The 25,608-nt window shown below is 46.4% G+C and overlaps 8 protein-coding genes across 8 annotated transcripts; 3 read left to right on the top strand and 5 right to left on the bottom strand.

The window, feature by feature from the left end:
- The first annotated feature begins 4,003 nt into the window (after positions 1-4,003).
- On the top strand, positions 4,004-6,068 carry CCR75_003169 (uncharacterized protein). The gene is made up of 2 exons (XM_067961266.1): positions 4,004-4,887; positions 4,956-6,068. Exons 1-2 carry the CDS (start codon positions 4,295-4,297, stop codon positions 5,074-5,076), a joined length of 714 nt encoding a protein of 237 aa, XP_067821495.1. The 5' UTR covers positions 4,004-4,294; the 3' UTR covers positions 5,077-6,068.
- Positions 5,123-6,094, bottom strand: CCR75_003168 (uncharacterized protein; the record flags this gene model as incomplete). The annotated part of the gene is made up of 1 exon (XM_067961265.1): positions 5,123-6,094. One exon carries the CDS (start codon positions 6,092-6,094, stop codon positions 5,123-5,125), a length of 972 nt encoding a protein of 323 aa, XP_067821496.1.
- A 151-nt stretch (positions 6,095-6,245) lies between these two features.
- Positions 6,246-8,414, bottom strand: CCR75_003167 (uncharacterized protein; the record flags this gene model as incomplete). The annotated part of the gene is made up of 1 exon (XM_067961264.1): positions 6,246-8,414. The coding sequence occupies one exon, from the start codon at positions 8,412-8,414 to the stop codon at positions 6,246-6,248; it is 2,169 nt and encodes a 722-aa protein (XP_067821499.1).
- Positions 8,415-8,926: 512 nt separating this feature from the next.
- On the bottom strand, positions 8,927-9,973 carry CCR75_003166 (uncharacterized protein; the record flags this gene model as incomplete). Its single annotated transcript, XM_067961263.1, has 1 exon — positions 8,927-9,973. One exon carries the CDS (start codon positions 9,971-9,973, stop codon positions 8,927-8,929), a length of 1,047 nt encoding a protein of 348 aa, XP_067821500.1.
- Positions 9,974-19,645: 9,672 nt separating this feature from the next.
- CCR75_003165 (uncharacterized protein) lies at positions 19,646-21,044 on the top strand (the record flags this gene model as incomplete). The annotated part of the gene is made up of 2 exons (XM_067961262.1): positions 19,646-20,282; positions 20,347-21,044. 2 exons carry the CDS (start codon positions 19,646-19,648, stop codon positions 21,042-21,044), a joined length of 1,335 nt encoding a protein of 444 aa, XP_067821497.1.
- A 53-nt stretch (positions 21,045-21,097) lies between these two features.
- CCR75_003164 (uncharacterized protein) lies at positions 21,098-21,874 on the bottom strand (the record flags this gene model as incomplete). The annotated part of the gene is made up of 1 exon (XM_067961261.1): positions 21,098-21,874. One exon carries the CDS (start codon positions 21,872-21,874, stop codon positions 21,098-21,100), a length of 777 nt encoding a protein of 258 aa, XP_067821498.1.
- A 1,950-nt stretch (positions 21,875-23,824) lies between these two features.
- Positions 23,825-24,502, top strand: CCR75_003163 (uncharacterized protein; the record flags this gene model as incomplete). Its single annotated transcript, XM_067961260.1, has 1 exon — positions 23,825-24,502. The coding sequence occupies one exon, from the start codon at positions 23,825-23,827 to the stop codon at positions 24,500-24,502; it is 678 nt and encodes a 225-aa protein (XP_067821503.1).
- A 53-nt stretch (positions 24,503-24,555) lies between these two features.
- On the bottom strand, positions 24,556-25,332 carry CCR75_003162 (uncharacterized protein; the record flags this gene model as incomplete). The annotated part of the gene is made up of 1 exon (XM_067961259.1): positions 24,556-25,332. The coding sequence occupies one exon, from the start codon at positions 25,330-25,332 to the stop codon at positions 24,556-24,558; it is 777 nt and encodes a 258-aa protein (XP_067822087.1).
- Between the last annotated feature and the right edge of the window lie 276 nt (positions 25,333-25,608).

Genomic DNA, 25,608 nt, shown 5'->3' with positions numbered 1-25,608 from the left:
GCCACCGAGCACGATGCACTGTTTCAAACGCTACTTGACCGATCATCTCCTCAATTTAGAATCCTTAAAATCCACATGCAAACTATCATTTTTCGCCTTTGACAATTTTGGCCTTTTTCTTTGCGAGTAATTTCCGCCGGTACAGACTGGGTAGAAGCGTGCCCTTCCCGATAGTCAAATTACCACCGAAGAATGGACACATGTAGCGATAGCCTCCGGAGCACCTCCTCTGGCACGTAAAACGGCTCTCATCCCGGGTCAGCTTTTGCAAATAGTGGAATAATCCGTACTTATAAAGTGGATTACCCGAACCCGATGTGAGTGTCTCAATAGCGCAACCGTGGGTTATAAACGCGTGTGGCGGCAACTCAGCCACCTATATAATGGCCTCCTCTTAACATATGTTCGATCAGCACTGCATCGAACTAACAGCTGTTGTGTAGTATCTATGTGTACATATTTATAATTGTCTCTATGGTATGACATCTAGACCGTACTTATAATTATTACGGTGATGCTGACCTCAAGCCTGGTGCGTGACCTCGCTTTTTAACTCGCGCTGGTTCTCCGACTTCTGATGCTGGCAGCGTCGTTGGGAGCGCTAGGGGTGCTCGCGACTCTGTGGCTGCCCGCCTGGCGGTGCGACTGCTCCTATTGGTTGACCTGGCCACTAATCCGATTTCCAGTACTCAATCATCCTGCGATGGGTCACTCGGATTATGTATGCTTCCTGCTTCCTGCTGATGGCTCGCTGTCTTGTGACGCTTGCGCCTCTAGACTGCTGATCCTATCTCGAATGATTGCGCCGATGTCTTCAGGTCGCAGGTGGGTCTTCCATAATTGCAGTACAGATTTCGAGATCTGAAGCTTTTGCTATCGAAGTTGTTTTGCTTTGTCGGACGTCGCATCCTGGACATCGGATGTTAAGCTTTTTTGCTCTTGAAGCGAAAGTGATGTCGCTGAGTAGATGAGGAAAGTGATAAGCTCTCTCTTCCTTATGGAGTCTTGAGTCGTGAGTTATCGGTAAATTTCTTGTTTCAGAGTATGATGGACGGAGCCTTCGTCGAGTATGCTCCACAATTCGTCTTCATTTTTATCTTAAGTTGATGGTCCCATAATTCATCCATCGTCTCATCTATGTGGTCATTTTGGTCTGATGGCGTGTGGTCTGCTGGTCCGTAGGCGTTGTGGTCTACGAGCTCATCTTCTTTAGTTCGCGTTCGTTTTAGCGTGTCTTTCTCGTCACCCTCATTTTGCAGATCGAGCAGTGTGCTTTTCCTTCCTGAATGGATTAACGCGGAATAGCATATCGGGCCAGAACTGGTGGCTTCTCTGGATGTTCGATTTTCACTACCATGACTTCGTCTAACAGGTCCGCAATGGAGAGCGGGTATCCCGTGGCGGGCTCAATGACTTTTCGATTCCTTGTCACCGCGGCTGGAGTAAACTTGCGGCAGTTCCATTTGGAAGGTGTTTGGTTTTCCGTGTATTGTGCCACATCGATATCTCGTTGCAGAAGGTTGGCCGCCATCCTTTTAGTATCACTGCCGCCCCAGGTATCATCATTGACAGTCAACGTTCGGTCGGACGAGCTGTTTCCATAGTCTTCGAGGAACCGAAGCATCTGAATGGCTGAGTCTTTCTGGTCATTCCGATCCGTCCCCTGCGGGTGTTAATTAACGCATAGACATGATGGTCTTAAGCCACCTGATCCTCGAGGTTGAGAAGACCGGTAAATTTAATGCCTCTCTTGGTGCTGGCATCAGTATTCTAGCGCATTTTTTTGTACTACCAAATCATACCGCTTGGGGTGCTTACTGCCGTTTTGGCTACATCGGACTCTCTCATGAGTACCTGATAGTAGCCATCCTTTAAATTCAACGCGGAAAAGATAGTTGACTTTCCCATGGAGTTCAAAAAACATCTTTCCGCGAAATTAGCGTTTGAGCCGGTATGGTCGCCTTGTTCAGCTTATTGTAAGCATGAACCACGCGCCATCTACCTGTGGCTTTACGCACACAAAAGGTCGGGCAGCAGTGAGGCAATTTTCTCTCGCGCACATGTCCCGACTTGACTCGCTTGTCGAAGAACTCATCGATATAATCGAATTGTTCAATTGGCAACAGCCATTGCCTGGTCACACAATACATGGTGCCTCCTGGTCAGAGCCTCTTACAATAGCGCTATAGACCAGCAGGGTCGAGGTCCGAAATTTCGAGACCTCAGGGACTATGCTACCCATTTGTTCCATAACTCTAAACTTCGGAATAGCTTCAGAGTCCGCGTCAGTAGGGCCTCCCGCCCCTACTGCCCTCCTGCATTTCCCGACCCCTCAGTGGTTGATGCAGAACTCATGCGTTTCGCACGCTGGTTCGTGCCATCGCCCTTTGGGAAGGGAGTCCTTGTGATAGACAACTTTGCCCGAGCAGGGACCCTTGCATAGCAGCGAGCCATCATATGGCCGCGCTTGACGCATTTATAACAGACAACGTCTGCATTGCCCAACTCCATGGGAGTGGCATCTGTCCTCTCGGCCGACGGCTTATACCAAGCTGTCGCCGAGGCACTGTTGTAGGATTGCTCCTCAACCAAGGCAATTTGGATTGCCTCTTCCATCGTCGACGGCACCTTTCTGAAAAGGGCCTGTCGCGATAGGCCATGCCGTAGTCCGTTCATAAACGTGGGCACCTTAATGTGCTCCGGAATCAGACCAACGGTTATGGACGCCGACAGCGAGCGCATCTCCTGCACATACTCTTGCAGAGGTCGCTTCACCTGTCGCGCTCCAAAGAAGCGCGCCTGAGCAGCACTTCGTTGTTCTGCGGCTAGAACATGGCGCGAATTTTTGTCTTGAAGATCGCCCGTGTAGGGAAAGCCTTAACGTCCGCCATAAGCGCCGAGTAAGCCCACTCTGAGGACTTACCGCGCAGGCGCGGCATGGCGTACGACATCATCCGGCTGTCATCCTTGATAAGCTGCTGCGCGACGCCGCACTGCTCCCCGGTTTGCAGCCAGTGAACAATCGTGTGCGCTGCAGTCCCATCGAACTTAGGCGGGTCCATCCGAATGGGCCTCAGCTGATGCGGCCGGGCAGAGAGCGTCCCAACAGTCTTATTAAGAGTCTCGCTCCGAGCTTGCTCATGCCTCAGCTCATCTTGAGTTTGAGTGACGGACTCCGCCGCAGCATGGATCTGTGCCTCGGACGTGTCCTGGAAAGGATTTTCCACGACCCGCATCTCTGCGTTCAAGTGCTACCAAGTGTAGGTGGGCACGTCTTAGCTACACACCCTAGCACAGCGAGGAAGCGGTTGGACCGTCTTCTCTTGCGTGCAGTGTCGTAGTTATGGTGGGCGCCTTAGCGAGTAAAGTTTCGTCACGGGAGCGGTGTTCCGGCTCCTCGTGCGCACTTACTAAGTAGAAAGGAGTTTCAGACTTTATATATTTAATTGCATTTAATATAAATACCTATTTTTATTAATTACAAATGTCATCTCTGTAGATAACAATAATATGTATTGCAAGCGTATCTTTCTAGATACCTCGCGTAACGGGTGACGCTTGGCGTCATCCCTCCTAATGTGAATGCGCCTATGTGCAACACAAGGGTTGTTCACAAATGTGAATCACACCCGAGTGGTGGGTCTAATTACTTTTTTAAGTGAATGACCATCCCCTTAAGAACACCAAGTGTACTTAAAGGGGACTGTGAAACATTAGGGCAACTTTAGCCCGTTAAAAATATCCATCCTATCTATTAAGAGTTGCGTTTTGTTTGTACCAGTATGAAGTAATCCTCAAGCCCGAAACTACCTCAATTTAACGTCGTCGGCGTTGCGACATAATTTATATTATACTATAAAGTCGACGTCTGATTTTTTATTCATTTTTATTGCCAACGCGGCTACACAGGCCGAATTGCTATTCGATGATGAGCCTGAAATAAAGAATCGCTGGCGGGTCGTCATTACGTAACAAAGAACCGCTAGCGTGTCGTCATTATGTAATAAAAACGCTGCTGCATATTCACACGCTTAATCCAGCGTGAGCAACAGCTGGCATGCTACTATTGCTCACGTTGCTGCATCAATTTTCTGCAGCTTGACTTTGCAGTGCCCGGATGCACTTATCCCTCAGGAAACCGAATTATAATATTAAAGTCGTTGCATCCAAATCCGCCTCACGGGTCTGCTAAACATCTTAGTCGCATGTGCTTGAGGTAGTAACATAGCAGAAATCATTACAACTTTTTGTATTACATGTCGACCTGCATCCACCGTCGTCGCTCGTGCTGGCCATGAGCACCGACTTCGTGACAGAAAACCAAAGATATGCCAAACCGTCGCGATTTCAGGTCGAGAGGGCGCCATTTCATACCAATGGCAACGCGTTGTTTCTGCTCGTCAAGCACATACCAAAGCAGTCGTCGTGCAAATTCATGAGTGGATTTCGAATGTCCCCTCAATCTGTGGATTATTTGCCGTCTACTTCGCCATCGAATGCTGTGTGGACGGCTCAAGAGCTGCAGACGCTACAAGCTGGTCTGACGCAATTCCCTGCCGACCAGTTTGACAACGTCACGCGCTACATCAAGATCGCTGCAATGCTACCGCGCAAGTGTGTGCGTGACGTGACCTACAAGGTCAAAGCACTGCGAAGTTCGCCCGGCGAGCAAGCACTGACAAAGCGCATGAAAATCGAACCATATAAGGACCTTAATCAGCCGCTACCAGCGACAGCCGAGCTCGAAGAAGCGCGATTCGCAGCACTACTACAGGACAATGCTTTAGTCATCAATACGATGCGAACGAATCTACTAAACGGCAGAGCCGACGAAAATCGCTCGCAGATGCGCAAGTTCCAAGCTAATTGCGATACCGTGCTCGCTGCGTACGTAGGTGCATGTATCACTACCTCGTGAGTCGATGCTGATAGTTGCATGCAATTCTATTCAATAGACTAGGCGAGATTTGCACATCCATTCCACCGCTGCCTCTGCAACTCGACACGTCTCTAATTGAGGAAGATCAATGCGATAGAAGCACCAGCAGCGCCAATACAAGCCTGCAAAACGAGTAGAAAGAAAGCATGCAAATGTACATCAATCTCCCAAACTCGTCAAAATCTATCGATAACTGCGGCGATCTCGGCTACTGCTGCGTTGATCGCGTGTTCGTTCTCTGCCTTGACGGTCTTCTCGACGCGAGTCTTTTCTTCGATCTTTGCTTCGGCTTCGCTTGCGACGGGCCGAGCGACTCCGGCTGTGACTGCGTCCACGAGCTCTATCGACTGGCTTCCTTGCTCTTCTGCTGCTCGCATACTCTTCTTTCGCAGAGTCGTTGGTATTCTCTTCCAAACGTTTATCTTTGAGCTGTTTCTTCTTCTTTCGCTTTTTCTTGTCCTTACCTGGCAGCGACGGTCTCTTGATCGCCCCTAGACCAAGTAGTTTGTGCCTCGGCTGCGGAGCCGCACCAATATCCTCTGCGTCCACGTCACCTTTCCAGCCCATGCCACGAAGCAGCGCGGCTCCAAAATCCTCTACAGGCACGAAGTCATATACTTCGCTATGCACGTCCGGGGCGTCAGGTCGAAGAGCTACGTCATGCCGGTACTTGTCCACGACATCATGCAACTCGTCGAGGCCTGGGACCGCATTCTGCTGCAGAATAGGCGTCGATTGAGCGTTTAAAAGCCTCTTTTCGTGGTCCTGAAACAACTCGTTGCGCTTCTTTTCCGTCTGGACAGGGATCACGAGATCTCGATGACTTGGTTGCGAACTTGTGGCCGTCTGAGCCTCGGCAAGGATCTGAGCAGCTGCTTTTGCGTCCTCTGAAAAACCTCCTTCCCCGTTACGTACGTCACTTTCACAGCCACTTTCGCTTTTGCGGGCCTCGTTCCAGATGTTGGTCTTTAAAAGGGGAATCACTAGCGGTGGCTTCCCGTCCTCTGTGAGTGCTACTGGTGCATCCGGATGAAATTCAGTCACAAAAATCTTCTCAGGCGCCCGAGAGATAGCGAGTTCAATCGTTGAAAAGCCTGCACGTGTTTCTAGCGACTTCTTCTTGCCCTTCTTGAGCGAAAATCCGCTTAACTTCATGCCAACGTCTAGTCACAGGCTTAATTATAAAAATCGTACGAAACATTGCATCGAAACATCAAGGACACCAATTTAATTTTTTTTCAGGAAATTGCTCACAAATCATACTTTGGATTCATTTTTGACACTCGTCCGAGAATTTATTTTTGATTTAATTACTTGGCATATCGAGTATATAAAGCGAGCTATGCCCTGGCACGTATTGAGCGACGAGCATTTGCGTCATGAAAGCCACCGGATGACGCTTTATTCTTGCCAATGTTGGCACGCCGTCCCAGATATGGTTAATTGCTGCATCAAAGTACCGCTGCGGCTGACATGGCCCGCTAATCTCTTCTGAAAGTGGGGGCTTCCCACCGAATTCCTGGTACGCTGCAACGGCTTCTTCTGGGTACGCGAACCAGCGCAGTCCTTCATTGCTATTTGAAAGCTTTACCTTTTGATGAAAGTGCGAGGACGCTGCCTTACGGATCGAGCGGTTGGCCAGTTTCATTGCAAGCTGGAGGTTACGTTCCCTGTGAGCAGTTATATCGGGTATGGACTCGGTTATACTGAGTAACTGGACATTGTTCGTGTCCTCAATTCGCATGTCAAAGAGGCGCTTTTTATCAGGAAAAGGAGCATCTACTCGTGACAGGCTTCGCCAGACTCCAGTGCGGCAATTCAACTCGTACTGTGGCAAAAGCTTATAGCCGTGATTCGCCACAAAGTGGACTGCTTGCAATACATAGTCGACCTCACTTTCATCGACAAAGTATGGAAAGCTCATTCGAACGACCCCAGGCTTAAGAATCTCGTTCTTGGCAACAACTGCGTGGCCTATTGCAATGATATGCGCACGACTGAGACCCAAGAGTCGTGACCCATAAGGCCCTGCACATTGACACCCTCCACGCGCTTGGACCCCAAAGAAGTCGTTTAAAAGTGCGCAGACAAAGTTGTGGTGCAGGAACCGATCGCCAAAGCGGATTAGCATGGAGAAGATCGGAAGCTGGTCGTTATCGTGGTCTTGTCGACCGAGGAGAACAATGTGTTTATTGCGCATGAGTGAATGACGGACGTGGGTTACGTGCTGTTGCTCGAGTTTCATAATACGTTGAGTACCCACGAGTTGCTTTAGTCGAAAAGCAAGGCCGAGTCGAATACTGCCTAGAATATCCGGCGTACCCCCTTCTTCTCGCTCCACGTTATCCGTAAGATACCTGTGCGCTTTCTCTGTCACGAATACCACCGTACCCCCTCCTGGCATCGTGGGTACGGAATTACGCATGAGGTCTTTTTTAACCACCAAAACACCAGGCGATCCAGGACCACCCACGAACTTGTGGCCGGAGAAAAAGACTGCGTCTTTGTATGCCAGAGGCTTGTGCTTTGGATTCATGTCAATAGTAACGTAGGGAGCACACGTCGCATAGTCCCAACAAGCCAAGGCTCCGTACTTGTGCAAAAGCTTTGACACTTTGTCAACATTGGTTAAAAGACCTGTGAGGTTCGATGCTGCTGCAAACGAGCCGATCTTAAGTGGCCGGTTTCGGTGCCGCTGGAGCTGACGTTCGAGCTCCACGAGGTCAAGTCCTCCATGCTCTGCCTCAGGGATAGGCACTTCGTCCGAACAAAGGCTTTCTCGCCACGGCAATAAGTTCGAGTGATGCGAAAACGGACATGTGAAGATCACCGGTCGCTTACTTGCTCGACGTCGACGACAGCCTTTATTGATTCCAAGCGCTGTCACCAGTTTGTTAATGGCACTAGTACACCCTTGACCTGCAAAGATCACGACGTCTTTCGTGGTGTGGGCATTCGTGGCTCGAGCAATGACTTGACGAGCTTCTTCTCGAAACGACGTGGTTTGGAGTCCAGTGACGGACGTGGTTGTGTGGGTGTTGCCATACGTGGGCATGACGTGGTCGTGTATAAACTTTTCAATACATTCGAGCGATTTGCCACTGGCCGTGTAATCTGCGTAGACTTGCGCTTTCGTCCCAAACGGAGAGTGGAAGGGTACGTTGCGGCCAATCATATTGCTTGCGATATCACGTAGCACTTGCTCCACGTCATCGGCCTCATTGTCGAATGGCGAGTCCAAGGCAAAAGATGATGAGCCAGTGGAATATTTACGAGAATTCTCCTCTTCGTCTTCATTGTGATTGCAAAAGGATGATTTACTGCGGGTTTGAGGTTTATGTAAGACTCGCGATAACGATGACTGCGTGTTGAGTATCCCTTCCATTTCGAAAGCTTTGTTGGACACCATACTGCCGGATGAGAATGCAAGTTGTAGAATGGCAACATTGACTCGAGTCGACGTTGCAGAGGTCATGTTGGGGGTGAGGGAGGCCCGAAATTGTCTTTGTTATCCATTGTTAGTGGCCCTAGTCACTCGAAATTTAAAGGTCTGTATACACTTGCTTAATCTGGCACAGTGGCAACAAAGGCTTTAGCATAAACAAACGCAAAATAGAACTTGTCGCTCTCGTGTCATCCGTATCGTCTCTCGCCGTGGTGGCACATTTGGACCACATCTGTAGGATACATGTATCTCACCCTGTTGTTACATGTCATGATTGCACCAGAATCAAAAGAGGCAATTTGGAGACAAGCGTCACGTTAGGGCCTTATAAGCAGGGTCAGTGCAACTTTGACCCCTAGCGGTTTCCATAGAAAAGGCAAAATGAGGGCCTACCACGGACTCTAAATAGAGGGACACCATTTCGACGAACCTAAAAGTCATTTACATTTTACACTATCACGTTTCTTAATGTGGTATTTTATAGGAAACTGTTTTATCAATAATACGTGGCCAAAGTTTAACAATACGATCGCGCAGAGGTCTTAGCGCCTAACGCGACGAACCGAACACTTTGAAGATGACGAAGGCTTAGCTACGGGGGATAAAGACACACTAGGAGAAGGGGGATTAGTATCCGACTCCTGACTTGGCGTGGACTGAGGCTGAGCCTGAGGGGTTTCCCTCCAACTTCCCTGCCAATGCGAATTGTGACCATTACTTGCTGAAGCTTCAGTTTTGTTATTCCACTGAGATTCCCAATCGGCATTCTGGTCAGCTTGAGGTGCCTGTGGAGCTTCGCTGCTTGCATTCAGAGTAGCTTGCTGATTGTTGGCTTGGTCCGAGGGAGGTGTCCAAAAAGTCGTCGATTGAGACTTGTCACTCGTTCCAGTAGACTGAGGAGGATCGGCTGGCTGGGGCGCATCGGTTGCTTGCTCCTCTTTAATGTCGTCTGTTGTTGGGCTATTCGCTTGAGGTGATGTTGTTTGCGAAGGATCTGTCCACTCATGCTTTTCATTCGCTGTTGGCTGTTCACCGTTTTGAGACGAATCGTTCTGAGTGGATTCCGAAAAAGGCTCAGAGCCGATTTTTGATGCTGATACCGTTTCTGTGTCGTCACTTTGTGCGGGCGTTGGCGCCGGTGTTGCTGGCGAGTCGCTGGGAGAGTCTGGAGTCCATCCTATTCCCTTTTTCACAGCTATCGGATCTCCAACTGGTGTTGCAGGTGAAGGGAAAATGCTGGCGACGGGCAACTCCGTTTCATCGGTAGGAGGCTTTATAACAGGACCTTTATCAATGCCTGCAGCCTTCTTTAATGCAGGCGACAACGTCGCTGGCTCTTCCGGTTCCGTGGCGCCAGTGTCTGTGTCTGTGGCAGCAAATATTGAGTCACCAAGAGTTCCGTCGCTTTCAAACGCCACTTGGTCGATGTCGCCGTAGTGATTGAAATCGTATTTGCGTTCTTTTGTGCCGGAAGAGTTGCCTGTACTCAAGCCTCTTGACGTTCTCAATTTCTCTTGGTCCTCTTGTGCTATAATTGTTGTGATAAACAGGGTTTCGCACAGCATTAACAAAGCACAACCGGCCTTCATGCTGGTTTCCCACGCACAACGTTGCACCCGCAACAAGTAAGAGCGAGATTTTCTGTTATGACTGATCACGTGTTGTCAACTATGTCACGTAAATACTTCAGTCTTTGTTTCAGCCCGACTTTTACTTTAAAACCTCGACTCCACAAAATTTTCTACCAACAAATGATGATACTAAGTTACCCAACTAAGCCATTTACACACTGTTCAAGTCGTCTGTCCACGCGCAAAGGACGGATACGATTGCCGCATCGTTTTTTTAACTTCGTAATAAGTACGTTTGATCTATGTAGTCTATGGGGGACATTCGGTCAGAGATTTTTGTGACGCTGAAGTCACCGGGCACCTAAAACAGACCTTTGGCAATAGCGTAGAGCTTAAATGCAGGAACTACGTGCCTCATGATACATAAATGATCCAACGCGATAGCTTTAGGATTGTGGCAACGTACTCGCTTTTACTTTCTGCGATTTCTTGTCCCGACGTCATTACTACGGCAGAAGGAAGATGACAAAAGCACGTTCAAAGAATCAGCTCCCAATCGTGCATTCATTGGTGATCCTTCTCCTTGACTCGGCTCTTATTTTTAAAGTCAAGTTTCGAAGTCTGCATCCACGTTATAAAGTGTGCACACGCCCACGTGATGCTGATCTGCTACTACCATTCCTTTATTTAAAATGAGCATATAATAACATAAAGGCATACAAACCGCCTGTTCTCCACAGTTCAATAGATGGTGCAATTAATCATTTTTTAGTCAAAGGGTATTTGATTGTTATGTCATTTGCAAGCTGAAAACACCTTGCAAGTAATTAATACTGAGCAATCTGATATTTAAGCTAAGCTGAACGAAGTTGCTTGCTATGAATAATGACGACTGTCGCCTTCTTTTTAAAGCGCTCGCAAGAAGGAAAGAATATTGTACATCCTCTTCAATCTATTGAATGTTTACACGGTTACACGGCAGGCCTCAGTCGATGTGATTGTGAAAGGTCTGGACAACAGCCCACTCAGTTTATGAACAGCAAATTAACGATACGGTGTAGGGTAACGCGGGAGTGGGACGCAACAAATGCTTGTAGCTCGATCGCCGAAATTTTCCAAGCGATGTATCAACAATCAGGTCACTTGTAAATATTTTGTTTACCGATAACTATTGGTAATTTGATGTCAGGGTAAAACAATTTTGTCGACGCATGCTTTTGTATAATTGTTGCACAACAATGTCTTTTTCACATTCATCTTTAAATTGACACCCCTTCTCAGGTGTGGATAGTACACGATACCCACCATATTCTGCACCACCTTTACATAAAGACATTTTGGACTGCACCACAAATGCATTAGTTCCACCTCGATAATACGATACGATGCAAGAAAAATAGCACGTGTACATACCATTACACTCCTCCCTCTTCTAAATAATATAATCTTTACTATCCGTTATCAAAGGCTATTAGTTATCAAATTATAGTAAGTTTTTAGTTATAGCGACGATAGAACGGGACAAGTAATATAAGTTAGCGTGGGTTATACGTTTTTGGAAGATTACTATCACACTGTATGTCACATTCAAAGCATATGCGTAGCAGAAAATGTAAAAAGCTACATCTGTGTCAAGCGATTTAATTGACTGCCGTGTATGTCGCTACAAGAATTAATGTTGCTTTTGAGCTTGCTTTAAAGTATGTACCAATAGATTTTATGAATTTGTATTATGAAGGTTTAAATTCATAATAAGATCTCTTTGATGTAACGGGTGTACGGTTACATAAATATTATCTCCTATTAGAGGTAACAAATAAAGAAATAATAATATTATATTATAATTTTTACTTAATATTTCCAATATTTCCAAATTTGGTAATATTGACGCTACAAGCATTAATTCTGACGAGGTTGATTAATGTTCAAATTAACCCCGCCAATCTTTACAAGACACGATAAGTGGGTGCTTTTCGAAGTTTGTTATGAATACTTTAAAGCCAGTATATAGAAGATCGTTACGAAAGAACCAAATATATATTGATGCAGCTTTACTTTTTCTCAAAACAAAGCCTTAGTATCGATCTCTAGCAGCTAAGACTTCTTAGTCACTCGTAACCTTCATTTGCACGTCTGTAACAGGCTAAAGTTGCTCTATGTTACAAAAGCCCGTAAAGTACACTATATGTACTTAACGGGATGGTCAATTGCTTCATGTGGAGTAACTAGACCTGCTACTTGGTTGTGGTGCACAAAGTGATGTATGTGATGCACATAGGTGAATTCACATTGGAAGGGATGACGGCTAGCGTGCTCATTAAGCAGTTTGAGGCGTTGGTGTTCGGACAGCGAAGGATCGCGTCTGAGGCACAGAGCCATGCTGCGACAGAGTCTCTTCTTAAAACTTAGGATGAGCTTAGGCGTGAGCACGGCTTGGAGCGAGGCTCTCAATAGGACTGTTGAGATGCTCTCCGCCCGGCCGCACCCGCCATGGCCTATTCGGATGGACCCGCCCAAAATCGATAAATTTGCAGTGCACTCGATTGTCCACTGGCTGTTAGCCGTAGAGCAATGCGGTGTGGCGTAGCTCATCGAGGACGACACCCGGATGATATCATAGGCCATGTCGCATTTGCGCGATAAGGCCTCATAGTGGGCATACTCGGCGCTTATGGCGGACATTAAGGCATTCCAATGACTGGCAATCTTAAGGACAAAGAGTCGTGCCATGTACCAGCTCCCGAACAATGAAGTGTTGCATCAGGAACGCTTCTTTGGAGCGCGACAGGCGAAGCAGTCCCTGCAAGAATATGAGCAGGAGATGCGCCCGCTGTCGGCGTCCATTACCGTTGGTCCGATACCGGAACACATTAAGGTGCCCACATTTTTTTTTATAAACGGATTACGGCACGTCCTATTGCGACAGGCCCTTTAAAACGGTGCCGACGACGATGGAAGAGGCAATCCGAATTGCCTTAGCTGAAAGAGCAATCCTTCAACAGTGCCTCGGCGACTGCTTGGTATAAGCTGTCGGCCGATAGATTGGATTCCACGCCAATGGAGTTGGGCAATGCAGACGTAGTCTGCTACAAGTGCGGCAAGCGCGGCAATGTGATGGTCTGCTATGCCAGAGTCCCTGCTGGGGCGAAGACGCCCAGCAAGAGGACTTCCTTCCCAAAGTGCGATGGCAAGAACCAGCGTGCGAGACGCATGAGTTCTGCATCGACCACTGAGAAGCCAGGAAATGTAGGAGCGCAGTAGGGGCGGGATGCCCTTCTGACGCGGACTCTGAAGCTACCCACAAATTTAAGCATAATCCCTGAGGTCTTGAAATTTTGGACTTCAACCCTGCTGGTCTGTAGTGAGGCTATGACAATGTATTGGTTCTTTCGGGCGCTACAAGAATTTGTGAAGCTCGTGGCTTTAAAACAAAACCCGGCGGTGTTTGAGTAGCTTTGCCAAGATGGCAAGCGAGAAGAGGCGACCGTTCGTTTAAGAAACGGCAAGCTCGCAAAATCTGAGGGAGCTCAAGTTAAACTCGCCTTCAGCTCTAATGACTTCATTTATTAAGAAAAGTTCACAGGCTAGGTATGGAGAGTCCGAATGACCTCATCCTAGGCATGCCATGGTTGGCAAAGCACCAACCATGGATAGACTGGCGTACATGCACAGTTGCGAACTCTACGCAGGACACCGGAAAGTATGTGCTCGTGCAAGAGGCTTATGCAACTGATGTCGTGTACAACACAGTTGAGAGGGCGCTGACGGGATGTCAAAAATCACATAATCCTACCCAGCTCGCAGATACTGCTGTAGTGAAAAAGACGATGACAAGCAGGCATGCGTACAGCGGTCATGCACAGAGCCGAGAGTCTGTGACAGGAGATATCGAGCTGACAGGAAGTCAAGCGTCGCAAGATCCGGCACAGAGCCCTAGACGCTGGTGTGGTTGGAAGGATGCGTTAGCCGAGAGAGCGACGGCATCCGCTTCCGAGTCAAAGGTCGCTGTGACTCGAAAAACGAGTACCCGACAGGTAAGGACGATCAAAGGCACGTCAAAACGTACCTATGGATCGGTCCTGACAAAAGATGACGGGCCTTCGAACACAAAATGGCGGAGGCATCCACAATTGAGGTGCTCCAGCACGTCTTCAAATCTGCCGAGGAGATCGTAAAACTCCCGGAGATGTCGCGGGATCCATTCCTATCCGAAGTTAAGGAAGGATATATCCACGAAGTAGTCGCACCAGTTTCAGAAGAGAACTTGGTAGACAGTTACTTGTCGTCCACAATGGACGAGAGTGTCTTGGAAACAGACAAGAAAACGATTCGATGCTCAAGACTGAGATACCTTGAGAGACAGCCCTTTTTTTGAGATTTTGTGGAAACATCGTGGTGTGTTCCCAGAAGAAGTGCCGAGCCGCCAACCTGCCGATAGGGGCATCAAGCACGAAATTGATTCGAAACCTGGCACCAAGTATTTTGCGACCAGGCAATGGCCGTTGCCAAAAGAACAAGTCAAATCTATCGATGAACTCTTCGACAAGTGCGTGAGAGCAAGTCGCCTCACTGCAGCTCGCCTTTTGCGTGCTTAGAGCCCCAGGTGCATGGCGCGTGATTCATGCTTACAATAATCTGAACACGGCCACCCTTCGGACGCAAACGCTAATCCCGCGGAAAGATGTCTTGTTGAACTCCATGGGAAAGTCAACTATCTTTTTTCCGCGTTATTTTTGAAAGATGGCTACTATCTTGTACCCACGAGAGAGTCCGATGTAGCCGAAACGGCAGTAAGCACCCCCAAGCGGTATGCTTTGGGAGGGACTTATGTTGCCCAATGTTTGAAAAATGCACCAGCGACATTCAAACGAGTGGCGGCTCATGTGATGCGTCAGCACCGTGCTTACGCGTCTCATTACTTTGGAGATGTGTTCGTTTATAGTGGACCGAGGACGGGCTGATCGACAGAGTCGCACAAACGTCATATGGACGGTGTGTTGCAGACTCTGGAAATATTCTAATTGTATGTCAATTTGCAATACTGCTCCCCGAGATACCTGTGCTGGGCTGCATCGTAGTAACGCATGGCTTAGAGCAGACCTAGACAATGTAAAATCTGTAAAGGGATGGCCAATTCCACGACACGTGAAGGATTTGCGACAATTCCTAGGACTCTCTAATTACTTGCATGTGTACAGCAAAGAATTATGCAGAGCTCACTAAGCCCGTGTCGGACCTCTTTTACACGATGCAGAATGGGTTTGGTCACATGACCCAGTAAATGCGTTCACGTCATTGGACCACTCTTTTGCAGAGGCACCGGTCTTGGCATTGCCAGACGCGGATAAGCCTTTTAGTTTCGTCTGCGATGCAAGTAATTTGCGAACGGCAGCTGGCTCATGCAGAAGGATGACGACGGTGTTGTCTGTAACGGGGTGTATCGTTACATTAAATTAACACATAAAGGTTGTTTATAAGTATACTATCGTTAAGGTGGATAATATTTAAAGAACATTACTTTACATAGTAATATTTGAACAGCTTATTCATTGTTAGATATAGGCCTCCATATCTACTTGCTCCGCGGTCCAGTCAAAACTGGACGCGCGCAAAGAGAGAGGCAGAAAAGACTTTACTACATGTTTTGTATTAGTTAATAATTAAGTTTGTAGAAATTAGATAGAAATAGAAGAACTCTTAGTAAGTACAGCTTACTTTTAACCCTCTTTAAAGCAAGTGTTTTAAAGAGAGTCTTCCTCTGCACGTGCTAGTGTACGTGAAGTGACGTGTGGCACCACTTGCACTGAAGCAGTGCAATGTGGAATTGTATTGAAGCAGCGCAATGTGGAATTGTATTGAAGCAGTGCAAGTCGGCGGAGCCCCGTTACATTGACCGTGTAATCTCTTATCAGTCCCCGCTTTTGAAAGCTGTAGGACTAGATTATCCTGTGCATTACAAGCATACTTTGTTGTGGTACATTCACTTTATGGGTAAATACCTTTTTATCTAATTTTAAAATAGTAAGTTACTTAAATCCCATTTATTATGGGTAATAAATGTGGTCGCCGCCAGATATAATTATGGCGGCCAAAATCTATTTTAATTAGCTAGGGTAAGGTTTTTAGATTTAAATAATTAAATAAGGTTTTTAATTATTTAAATCAAAAAAAAAGGTTTTTAGATTTAAATAATTTAATAAGGTGCAGTTCCCCTTTTGATCTTAAAGCGTTAACTGCCTTCCTAAGGCTTGCGCATTGATCTGTAAGAGATAGAAGCCTTCCTAAGGTATATTCTCTTGGGCACTAGTTGCCACTTGGTTCTACGAACCCTTGAACCACTTGAACTAGGATTCCTTAAGCTTTAATAGCTTGTACGACTCCCTGAGTTGTTAAACCCATTAGTTCAATAGAACTAAGTGACTCTCTGAGTCTGAAAGTCTTCCTCTGAGTTTAGGAGCGAGGTGGCTCCGCTACACATGGTAGCACTTGTAGTCAATCTACGCCTGAGTCTTTACAAGACTACTTTCTCACGAAAATGGAAGAGTTTCCAGAATTGTCAGAAGCGCAACGCGCCGCTTATGGCGAGCTCAAAACCTTATTCAGGCTTGAGCAGGTGGAACCTATTATTTCCCAGGGATCAGAGGACCTGCATGCAAGGCTTGAATCCTTCATGCGGTACGAAGCTTCCCTGATCGGTCAGGTACAGGACCATTTAGCGGCATCTGTGCCAACCCGGTACATCTCGGTACCTGACACAGAGCCGAGGGCTCGCCGTCTAACTGTAAATGTGAAAACATTTGTGGAAAAAGAGGGAAAAAATCTCCTTTTTTGAATTAAGCAGATGGAAATGTCCATTCCGCCTTGTTCTTAACAGAACGGCAAAGGTGGCTATGGCCATTTCCAAACTTGAAAGTAGAGCCATGGACTGGGGACTATCTACAGCACGTCCATAAACAACGCTTTTTCCTCATGGGATTCGCTGAACAGCAAATGACGAGCATGTTTGCACCGCCTGGTCAGACTAAACGCATGCGAGCACAAAAAAAGCGACTCGACAGGGTAAAAAAATCCTAGGGGACTTTGTCCAGGAGTTGAGAACTCTCATTGCATCTATGCATCAAGACCCGATGCAAGAAGCAATTGTAGTGACCATCTTTATGGGGGGGTCTCAATGAGGGCGTTGCCCGGACGGAATTGTTCCGATCTCATCCGGCTACGTTCGAAAAGGCAGTTGCCATAGCGCTACTCGCCGAGTTTGACTTTAAGTCTGCTCGCGTTAGCACGCCTGTTTACCAGATAAGCTCTTCGAGCACACGGGGCCCGTCTAAAAGAGCGGAACCTATGGATTTAAGCCTCGTTGAGGAAGGAGGAAAGGCTCTTCAAGCTGTGAAACAGCATAAGACCAGGGGACCATCCGTAGATGTTATATGTGCGGAAGCACGAAACATTTACGGCCGGCCTGCCTCCCTTGAAATTCGCGTAAAGCTCAAAAGAGCTCTAACTTCGACCTATACCAGAGATCTGGTCCGGGCGAAAAAACGTCGATACCCAGTAGGTGCGGGGCATCCTACTGGGGAACCTAAGCTCTGTTATCCTTTAGGAGGTGAAAGTAAACAGGTCCTAGCCCCAATTAGCTCGGTGCGTAATGGCTCGGGCGTGAATACAAGCCTGGCTTGTAAGACGCTTAAGCGACTCTGAAGGGCTTTGATAAGCCGTGGTCAATTCTAATTGACTCAGGAGCGTCTTGCAATCATGCTCAACGCCTTTCTCTTGAAGGAAATCATCAATACGTCGAGGCGCTTAAAGCGCATGAAAGTGATATAATCACTGTTCGCTTAGCGACTGGAACTCATGTCACTGTTCCTGAAGTTTTATTGAACTTAGGCATATAGTAGCTGGACCTTTACAAAATGGAACGCTATTTCATTGTAGATATCGATTCGAGATATGATCTTATCCTTGGTATGGCATGGCTAGAATACCATGAGCCATGGATCGGTTGGAGGTCTGAGACCTTAGGCGCCACGCGCAATGTTCCTAGCAATGTTTTGGAGAGTCATGAACCTACCTTTGCTGGGCAACAAAAGCGCTATTGGCGCGGATCATTGAATGAGTCTGTCAGTGTTTTAGACATTGGCATGTCTGAGTTAATAAACTCTAATGTTAAAAACATTAATTCTGAGCCCGACTCGGCAGAAATAAGTGGAACGGCACGTACTCCGTCGAGTGACACTCGTTATAATAAAGATTCACTAAATGCTGAAAGCATTGTTGGCCTAAGGCCGAATCATCAAGGGTCCAATATCCCTAAGATACGTGGAGTGGACGTCTAAGTCCACCGAGTATGATCGGCCGAGGTGGCATCATACTGAGTGTCAGTAGCGACACTTCTCGCCGGGTCACCAGAGATCCAGATGGCCAAGCTATGACCCGCTATCTCTTTGAGACGCTCGTCCACACTAAGCGGAGTGAATCTGTATTCACTATGAGCCTTAGCTTTCGCTATTTCGCCAGCTCGACGACGAGCTCTTTTCTCTATAAGGATTATCTGCTCTTGCTCTTCATCGAGCGGATTCGTAATAATGTTGGACTCCGTGTCCTGCTCAATGCAGTTAAGACATCAGCGGCACCACGTTCTGGGAACGGATTCGGGTCCGCCGACGTTCGTCCGGAGGAAAAGGCGTGAGCGAACGCCGCTCTTTTTCCTCCTCCTCTGATTGAGAGTGGCTTTCAAAGTCCACTATTCCCTCATCTTCGAGGAAGGTGCTCAGAGTCTGTGACTCACGCTTGATTGTCATTATACAAAGGAATGGAGAACACAACCAAACGGTTAGCTGTTTAGGTTCCAACCTCAAAGAGGAATTGAAGATGATGTTGTCACTCGGTGTCAACAGTCTGATGGGGGAGGGTGTAATGGGGCACACATCGGTTGGAGAACCGTTGTTGTGGTACATTTACTTTATGGGTCGAATACCCTTTCATCTAATTTTAAAATAGTAAGTTACTTAAATCCCATTTATTATGGGTAATAAATGTGGTCGCCGCCAGATATAATTATGGCGGCCAAAATCTATTTTAATTAGCTAGGGTATGGTTTATAGATTTAAATAATTAAATAAGGTGCAGCTCCCCTTTTGGGCTTATAGCGTTAAGTGCCTTCCTAAGGCTTGCGCATTGATCTGCAAGAGATAGAAGCCTTCCTAAGGTATATTCTCTTGGGCACTTGTTGCCACTTGAATCTACGAACCCCTGAATCCCTGGAACTAGGATTCCTTAAGTTTTAATAGCTTGTACGACTCCCTGAGTTGTTAAACCCATTAAATCAATAGACTTTAGTGACTCTCTGAGTCTGAAAGTCTTCCTCTGACTTTAGGAGCGAGGTAGCTCCGCTACAATGCTCCTGTTAAGTTTCGAGTGGCACGGGAACCTGTCTCTCACCCGTGTCGCCACCACGAAAAACTTGAATTAAAAAGCTGGCAGGATCACCTCAATTGAATTTCTATATTTGGTGAGATTTGTTGCGCATGTGATTTCACAATCGAACTTTTACTTATGCAAAGCGTGCATTTTATACACAATCTAGATACATTTGTACTAAGCTTGCTGAGAAAGACTTTGAAAATTATCTATATACACATTTTCTTTGCTTTAATTACATTTACAAGAAATGCAAAAGCGAACAAAATAATAATGTTGCGCACGCACGCCCACCTCCCACCACGCCGCCGCCACTTGCGCTGCATCTCATCCAGCTTCGAAGCTCGACCGCATGAATTGAGCATGTCAGGACAGTCAGTCCATGTGCACTATGGGTCTAAAGTTGTAGCAAGTCGACTTGGGGCCTTAGGTCGGTCCTCTGGTATGAACAAGGTGCTACTGGTGCGCGACCGCAACGCTTTTGCCACCTCGCACGCCCACTTCGCCGAATATCTACTAATGCAGAAAGGTATACCCTGCTTTCAGTACACCCTAGAGCGCGACTGTGCCACACTTAGCGAAGTGGACGTCGCGGTCGCTACAGCGCGACGCGTAGGCGCTGATGGCGTTGTGGCCTTCGGTGGCGGCAACGTCCTCGACTTAGGACGTGTGGTAGCAGTCGCAATGGCTAATGGAGGTACAGCTTCCGAAGTTTTAGTAAATAACGCCAATGTCGCTGACGACGAGAAGCTAAAGTTGCAGCAGGGGAACTGGAACTCCGTGCCGCTGCTGTTGGTTCCGACTATCTCGGGATCTGGAGCTGAAGTCGCTAACAGCCCTTTGCTGCTGGACGAAGAGGAAGAAAGAAAGTTTTTATTTGCGCCTGAAAAGGCAATTGTACCTGAGGTGGGTGAGAAATAGTTGAGATTATATTATCCATTGCCGACTGATAATATATTGTTGTTATAAGGCAGTATTGATTGATCCGGGGTTAATGTTAACGGTGCCACTGCGGCCAACTGTGCAGGGAGCACTGACGGCATTAGGTCAGTGTTTAGAGAGCTATCTAATTGGCTGTGCCGATGATGCGACGACCAAGTTAGCGCTGGAAGGATTTGAGGCTATAGCGACGACTCTTGCTGCGCCACTAATTGAAGGAAGGCTGGATCTTAGCAGTGCCTTGATGCGTGAACAATTTGCTATCGGTAGTTTGTTGTCTGGAATTGCTGCCAACTCTTCGGGTGCGGGTGCGACTCAGTCGTTGGCTGTATCCATAGGCGGAATCTCTGATTTACCGCATGCACAAGTGGCCACTGCGCTTTTGCCATTTGTATTTGACCGGTATGCGGCTTTGGCATGTGAGAACGAGGGTGACGTCTTTTTTGACGATTTAAACAAGAAATTAGAGGCTGCAGTCGATCGACTAACATTTGTGACCGGCTCAAAAGGCAATGACATGTCTTCATGGCTGCGCTATGTCATAAAGCGCTTCGATCTACCGACAGTCTCAGCCCTTGAGCTGGAAAAAAGTCTGATTGATGGCATTGTTGATCGCGCGGTCCAGTGCCAGGAAAATTCGATGAATATTTGCTGCGGTGACGACAAAAGCGCAATAATTGAAACGGATGATTTTCACGCGATCATTAATGCTTCTGTAGAATCAAAAAAATAGAGATGCGATTTATAATTAAAGAGTCACGAGTTGATTACCATTTTTTTAGTAAATTATAGCGGTAAATTTAAATTGGAGCGTAAGCCTGTGTAATTGCCAATGTGATTGGAGCGACGGAATTTAGCTACATCGTGACATTGCTTAACCATTCCAACAATGAAAAGCAAAAGCATTGCCGCTAAAAATGCCCACCAAGCTGTTGGCACCGCGTTTATCCACGTCCTCCTATTGTCTATCATAGAGGAATGAAAGAAATTAATGTCTTCACTACTTGGATATTTGCCAGTGAAGTAGCCAACGCCCCACACGGTTACTATTGCTCCAACTAGACTGCTCGCAACAATTGCTAGAGGACGCACAAGCAACCACGCGAGCGTTCCACCCATTAACACAACAGCTCCATCAAGTACAGTACTAGATACTATCGGTAACATTCGATAGGGAAGCGACAGAGTTAATACGTAGGCTAGAAGCATTCCCACTAAAGTCACACCGAAAGAGAAAAAAGCGAGCGCGACGCAACCTCCAGCTAAACCAAGGATGACGAAGCTGATCCAAGAAGCTGCGAGCACCCACGTCTTGAGGCCAAAAATATTTGTTAATGCCGTCGAGAACAACAATCCAGTGACAAGAAATCCACTCAAAAAAGTCATAACACGCAAGAGGCGGAATCCACAAAAACAAATGACAAGGCCCGCGATAATGGCAAACTCTGCAACAACACCAGGCTCTATATAAAGGTGATCAGGAAAATAATCGGACGATCGCGTATGCCCACATGCGTGAATCACAAAGAACGGAAACAATAACACGATATCTTGGAGACGCATTTCCTTCTGTCTGTAAGCTTTAAATGCTGTGATGCCAAATTTCTGGGACGTGGGAAGCAATTATTCTCCATCACTAACAGAAATCTCTTCGAAATTGCTGTGATATGACGCGATGAAATATATAATCGGTTGTAGCATTCTTTTCGATGCCTCAAGAATGATACAATTTTATGTGCGTTACGTACACTCTTTTTATGATGGTTCTTACGTCCTAATAATTTACTTTTACTATACTATATAAATATATTACTATGGGCAGACGAATAACTTCGGGTACAAAAGCAATTTCGCAAAAAAGCGATTGCACCGATCACTCAACGTTAAGTAATGAACATAAAGAAGCTTAATCAAGTAATGGAATTGCTATATGCAAAAAATAAATTACTGTCGCCGACTTGACTTTGTTTAGCCAATCAGAAGCCTTATGTATTGCGCTTCGCACAGTTATTTACATGGGCGGAAATAAATCATCGCGTTGGAACGGTATGGATCCAGTTGATCTACTGTCCCTACTACCTGTAGCGGAGCTACCTCTCCAAAAGTCAGAGGAAGACATTTTCAGACTCAGAGACTCGCTTAGTTCTATTAAACTAATGTTTTGTTTAACAACTCTGGGAGTCGTACAAGCTATTAAAGCTTAAGGAATCCTAGTTCAAGGGATTCAGGGGTTAGTAGAACCAAGTGGCAACTAGTGCCCAAGAGACTATACCTTAGAAAGGCTTCTATCTCTTACAGATCAATGCGCAAGCCTTAGGAAGGCACTTAACGCTTTAAGATCAAAAGGGGAACTGCACCTTATTTAATTATTTAAATCTAAAAAAACTTACCCTAGCTAATTAAATTAGATTTTGGCCGCAGGCGGCGACCACATTTGTTACCCATAATAAATGGGATTTAAGTAACTTACTATTTTAAAATTAGATGAAAGGGTATTTTACCCATAAAGTAAATGTACCACAACAACGGTTCTCCAACCGATGTGTGCCCATTACACTACCACTAAATATCAATCACAATACATTATCTTTATCACACTCAATTTCTACCTTCGTCTTTGTCCAGCTCTTCTCCAATGCTTCCACCACACAATGCATCCTTCCCAGCAAAATGGCCCAGATGGATGCAGTTCGCGAATTCATGCAGAAGGATATGCTGTGTCTACCCTTCGTTCTGACAAAACGAAGATTATTTTGAAATGCGATCGAGGTAGTACCTACCGGCGAAGGGCAGCAACCGGATTTGAGTTGTAGCTAACTCAGCAAGCCGATTGGCAAATGCCCGTTTCGTCTATCAGGGTGTCTACAAAGCGATAAAAGTTGGCAGCAACGGGATTTGAGTTGCAGCGAACTCAGCAAGCCGATTGGCAATTGACCGTTTCGTCTATCAGGGCGTCTACAAAGCGATAATAGTTGGCAGCAACGAAGTTTTAATAGGGAACATAACCATGAACCTTCAGACAATATGTGTAACGGGGCGCTACGACTTGTACTGCTTCAGAACAAGTCCACTTCGCACTGCTTCAGTTGCGAGTGGTGCCTTACGTCACTTCACGTACACTAGTACGTGCAAAGGAAGACTACTCTTTAAGACAACTACCTTAAAAAGGATTAAATGAAAACTGTATTAATATAATTAAGTTTCTNGCTAATGGAGGTACAGCTTCCGAAGTTTTAGTAAATAACGCCAATGTCGCTGACGACGAGAAGCTAAAGTTGCAGCAGGGGAACTGGAACTCCGTGCCGCTGCTGTTGGTTCCGACTATCTCGGGATCTGGAGCTGAAGTCGCTAACAGCCCTTTGCTGCTGGACGAAGAGGAAGAAAGAAAGTTTTTATTTGCGCCTGAAAAGGCAATTGTACCTGAGGTGGGTGAGAAATAGTTGAGATTATATTATCCATTGCCGACTGATAATATATTGTTGTTATAAGGCAGTATTGATTGATCCGGGGTTAATGTTAACGGTGCCACTGCGGCCAACTGTGCAGGGAGCACTGACGGCATTAGGTCAGTGTTTAGAGAGCTATCTAATTGGCTGTGCCGATGATGCGACGACCAAGTTAGCGCTGGAAGGATTTGAGGCTATAGCGACGACTCTTGCTGCGCCACTAATTGAAGGAAGGCTGGATCTTAGCAGTGCCTTGATGCGTGAACAATTTGCTATCGGTAGTTTGTTGTCTGGAATTGCTGCCAACTCTTCGGGTGCGGGTGCGACTCAGTCGTTGGCTGTATCCATAGGCGGAATCTCTGATTTACCGCATGCACAAGTGGCCACTGCGCTTTTGCCATTTGTATTTGACCGGTATGCGGCTTTGGCATGTGAGAACGAGGGTGACGTCTTTTTTGACGATTTAAACAAGAAATTAGAGGCTGCAGTCGATCGACTAACATTTGTGACCGGCTCAAAAGGCAATGACATGTCTTCATGGCTGCGCTATGTCATAAAGCGCTTCGATCTACCGACAGTCTCAGCCCTTGAGCTGGAAAAAAGTCTGATTGATGGCATTGTTGATCGCGCGGTCCAGTGCCAGGAAAATTCGATGAATATTTGCTGCGGTGACGACAAAAGCGCAATAATTGAAACGGATGATTTTCACGCGATCATTAATGCTTCTGTAGAATCAAAAAAATAGAGATGCGATTTATAATTAAAGAGTCACGAGTTGATTACCATTTTTTTAGTAAATTATAGCGGTAAATTTAAATTGGAGCGTAAGCCTGTGTAATTGCCAATGTGATTGGAGCGACGGAATTTAGCTACATCGTGACATTGCTTAACCATTCCAACAATGAAAAGCAAAAGCATTGCCGCTAAAAATGCCCACCAAGCTGTTGGCACCGCGTTTATCCACGTCCTCCTATTGTCTATCATAGAGGAATGAAAGAAATTAATGTCTTCACTACTTGGATATTTGCCAGTGAAGTAGCCAACGCCCCACACGGTTACTATTGCTCCAACTAGACTGCTCGCAACAATTGCTAGAGGACGCACAAGCAACCACGCGAGCGTTCCACCCATTAACACAACAGCTCCATCAAGTACAGTACTAGATACTATCGGTAACATTCGATAGGGAAGCGACAGAGTTAATACGTAGGCTAGAAGCATTCCCACTAAAGTCACACCGAAAGAGAAAAAAGCGAGCGCGACGCAACCTCCAGCTAAACCAAGGATGACGAAGCTGATCCAAGAAGCTGCGAGCACCCACGTCTTGAGGCCAAAAATATTTGTTAATGCCGTCGAGAACAACAATCCAGTGACAAGAAATCCACTCAAAAAAGTCATAACACGCAAGAGGCGGAATCCACAAAAACAAATGACAAGGCCCGCGATAATGGCAAACTCTGCAACAACACCAGGCTCTATATAAAGGTGATCAGGAAAATAATCGGACGATCGCGTATGCCCACATGCGTGAATCACAAAGAACGGAAACAATAACACGATATCTTGGAGACGCATTTCCTTCTGTCTGTAAGCTTTAAATGCTGTGATGCCAAATTTCTGGGACGTGGGAAGCAATTATTCTCCATCACTAACAGAAATCTCTTCGAAATTGCTGTGATATGACGCGATGAAATATATAATCGGTTGTAGCATTCTTTTCGATGCCTCAAGAATGATACAATTTTATGTGCGTTACGTACACTCTTTTTATGATGGTTCTTACGTCCTAATAATTTACTTTTACTATACTATATAAATATATTACTATGGGCAGACGAATAACTTCGGGTA

The sequence above is a fragment of the Bremia lactucae genome, linkage group LG9 (genome assembly GCF_004359215.1).
Source record: "Bremia lactucae strain SF5 linkage group LG9, whole genome shotgun sequence".
Lineage (NCBI taxonomy): Eukaryota > Oomycota > Peronosporomycetes > Peronosporales > Peronosporaceae > Bremia > Bremia lactucae.
The sequence above is the reverse complement of the archived record's forward strand: the minus strand, read 5'-3'. Positions and strand labels throughout refer to the sequence as shown.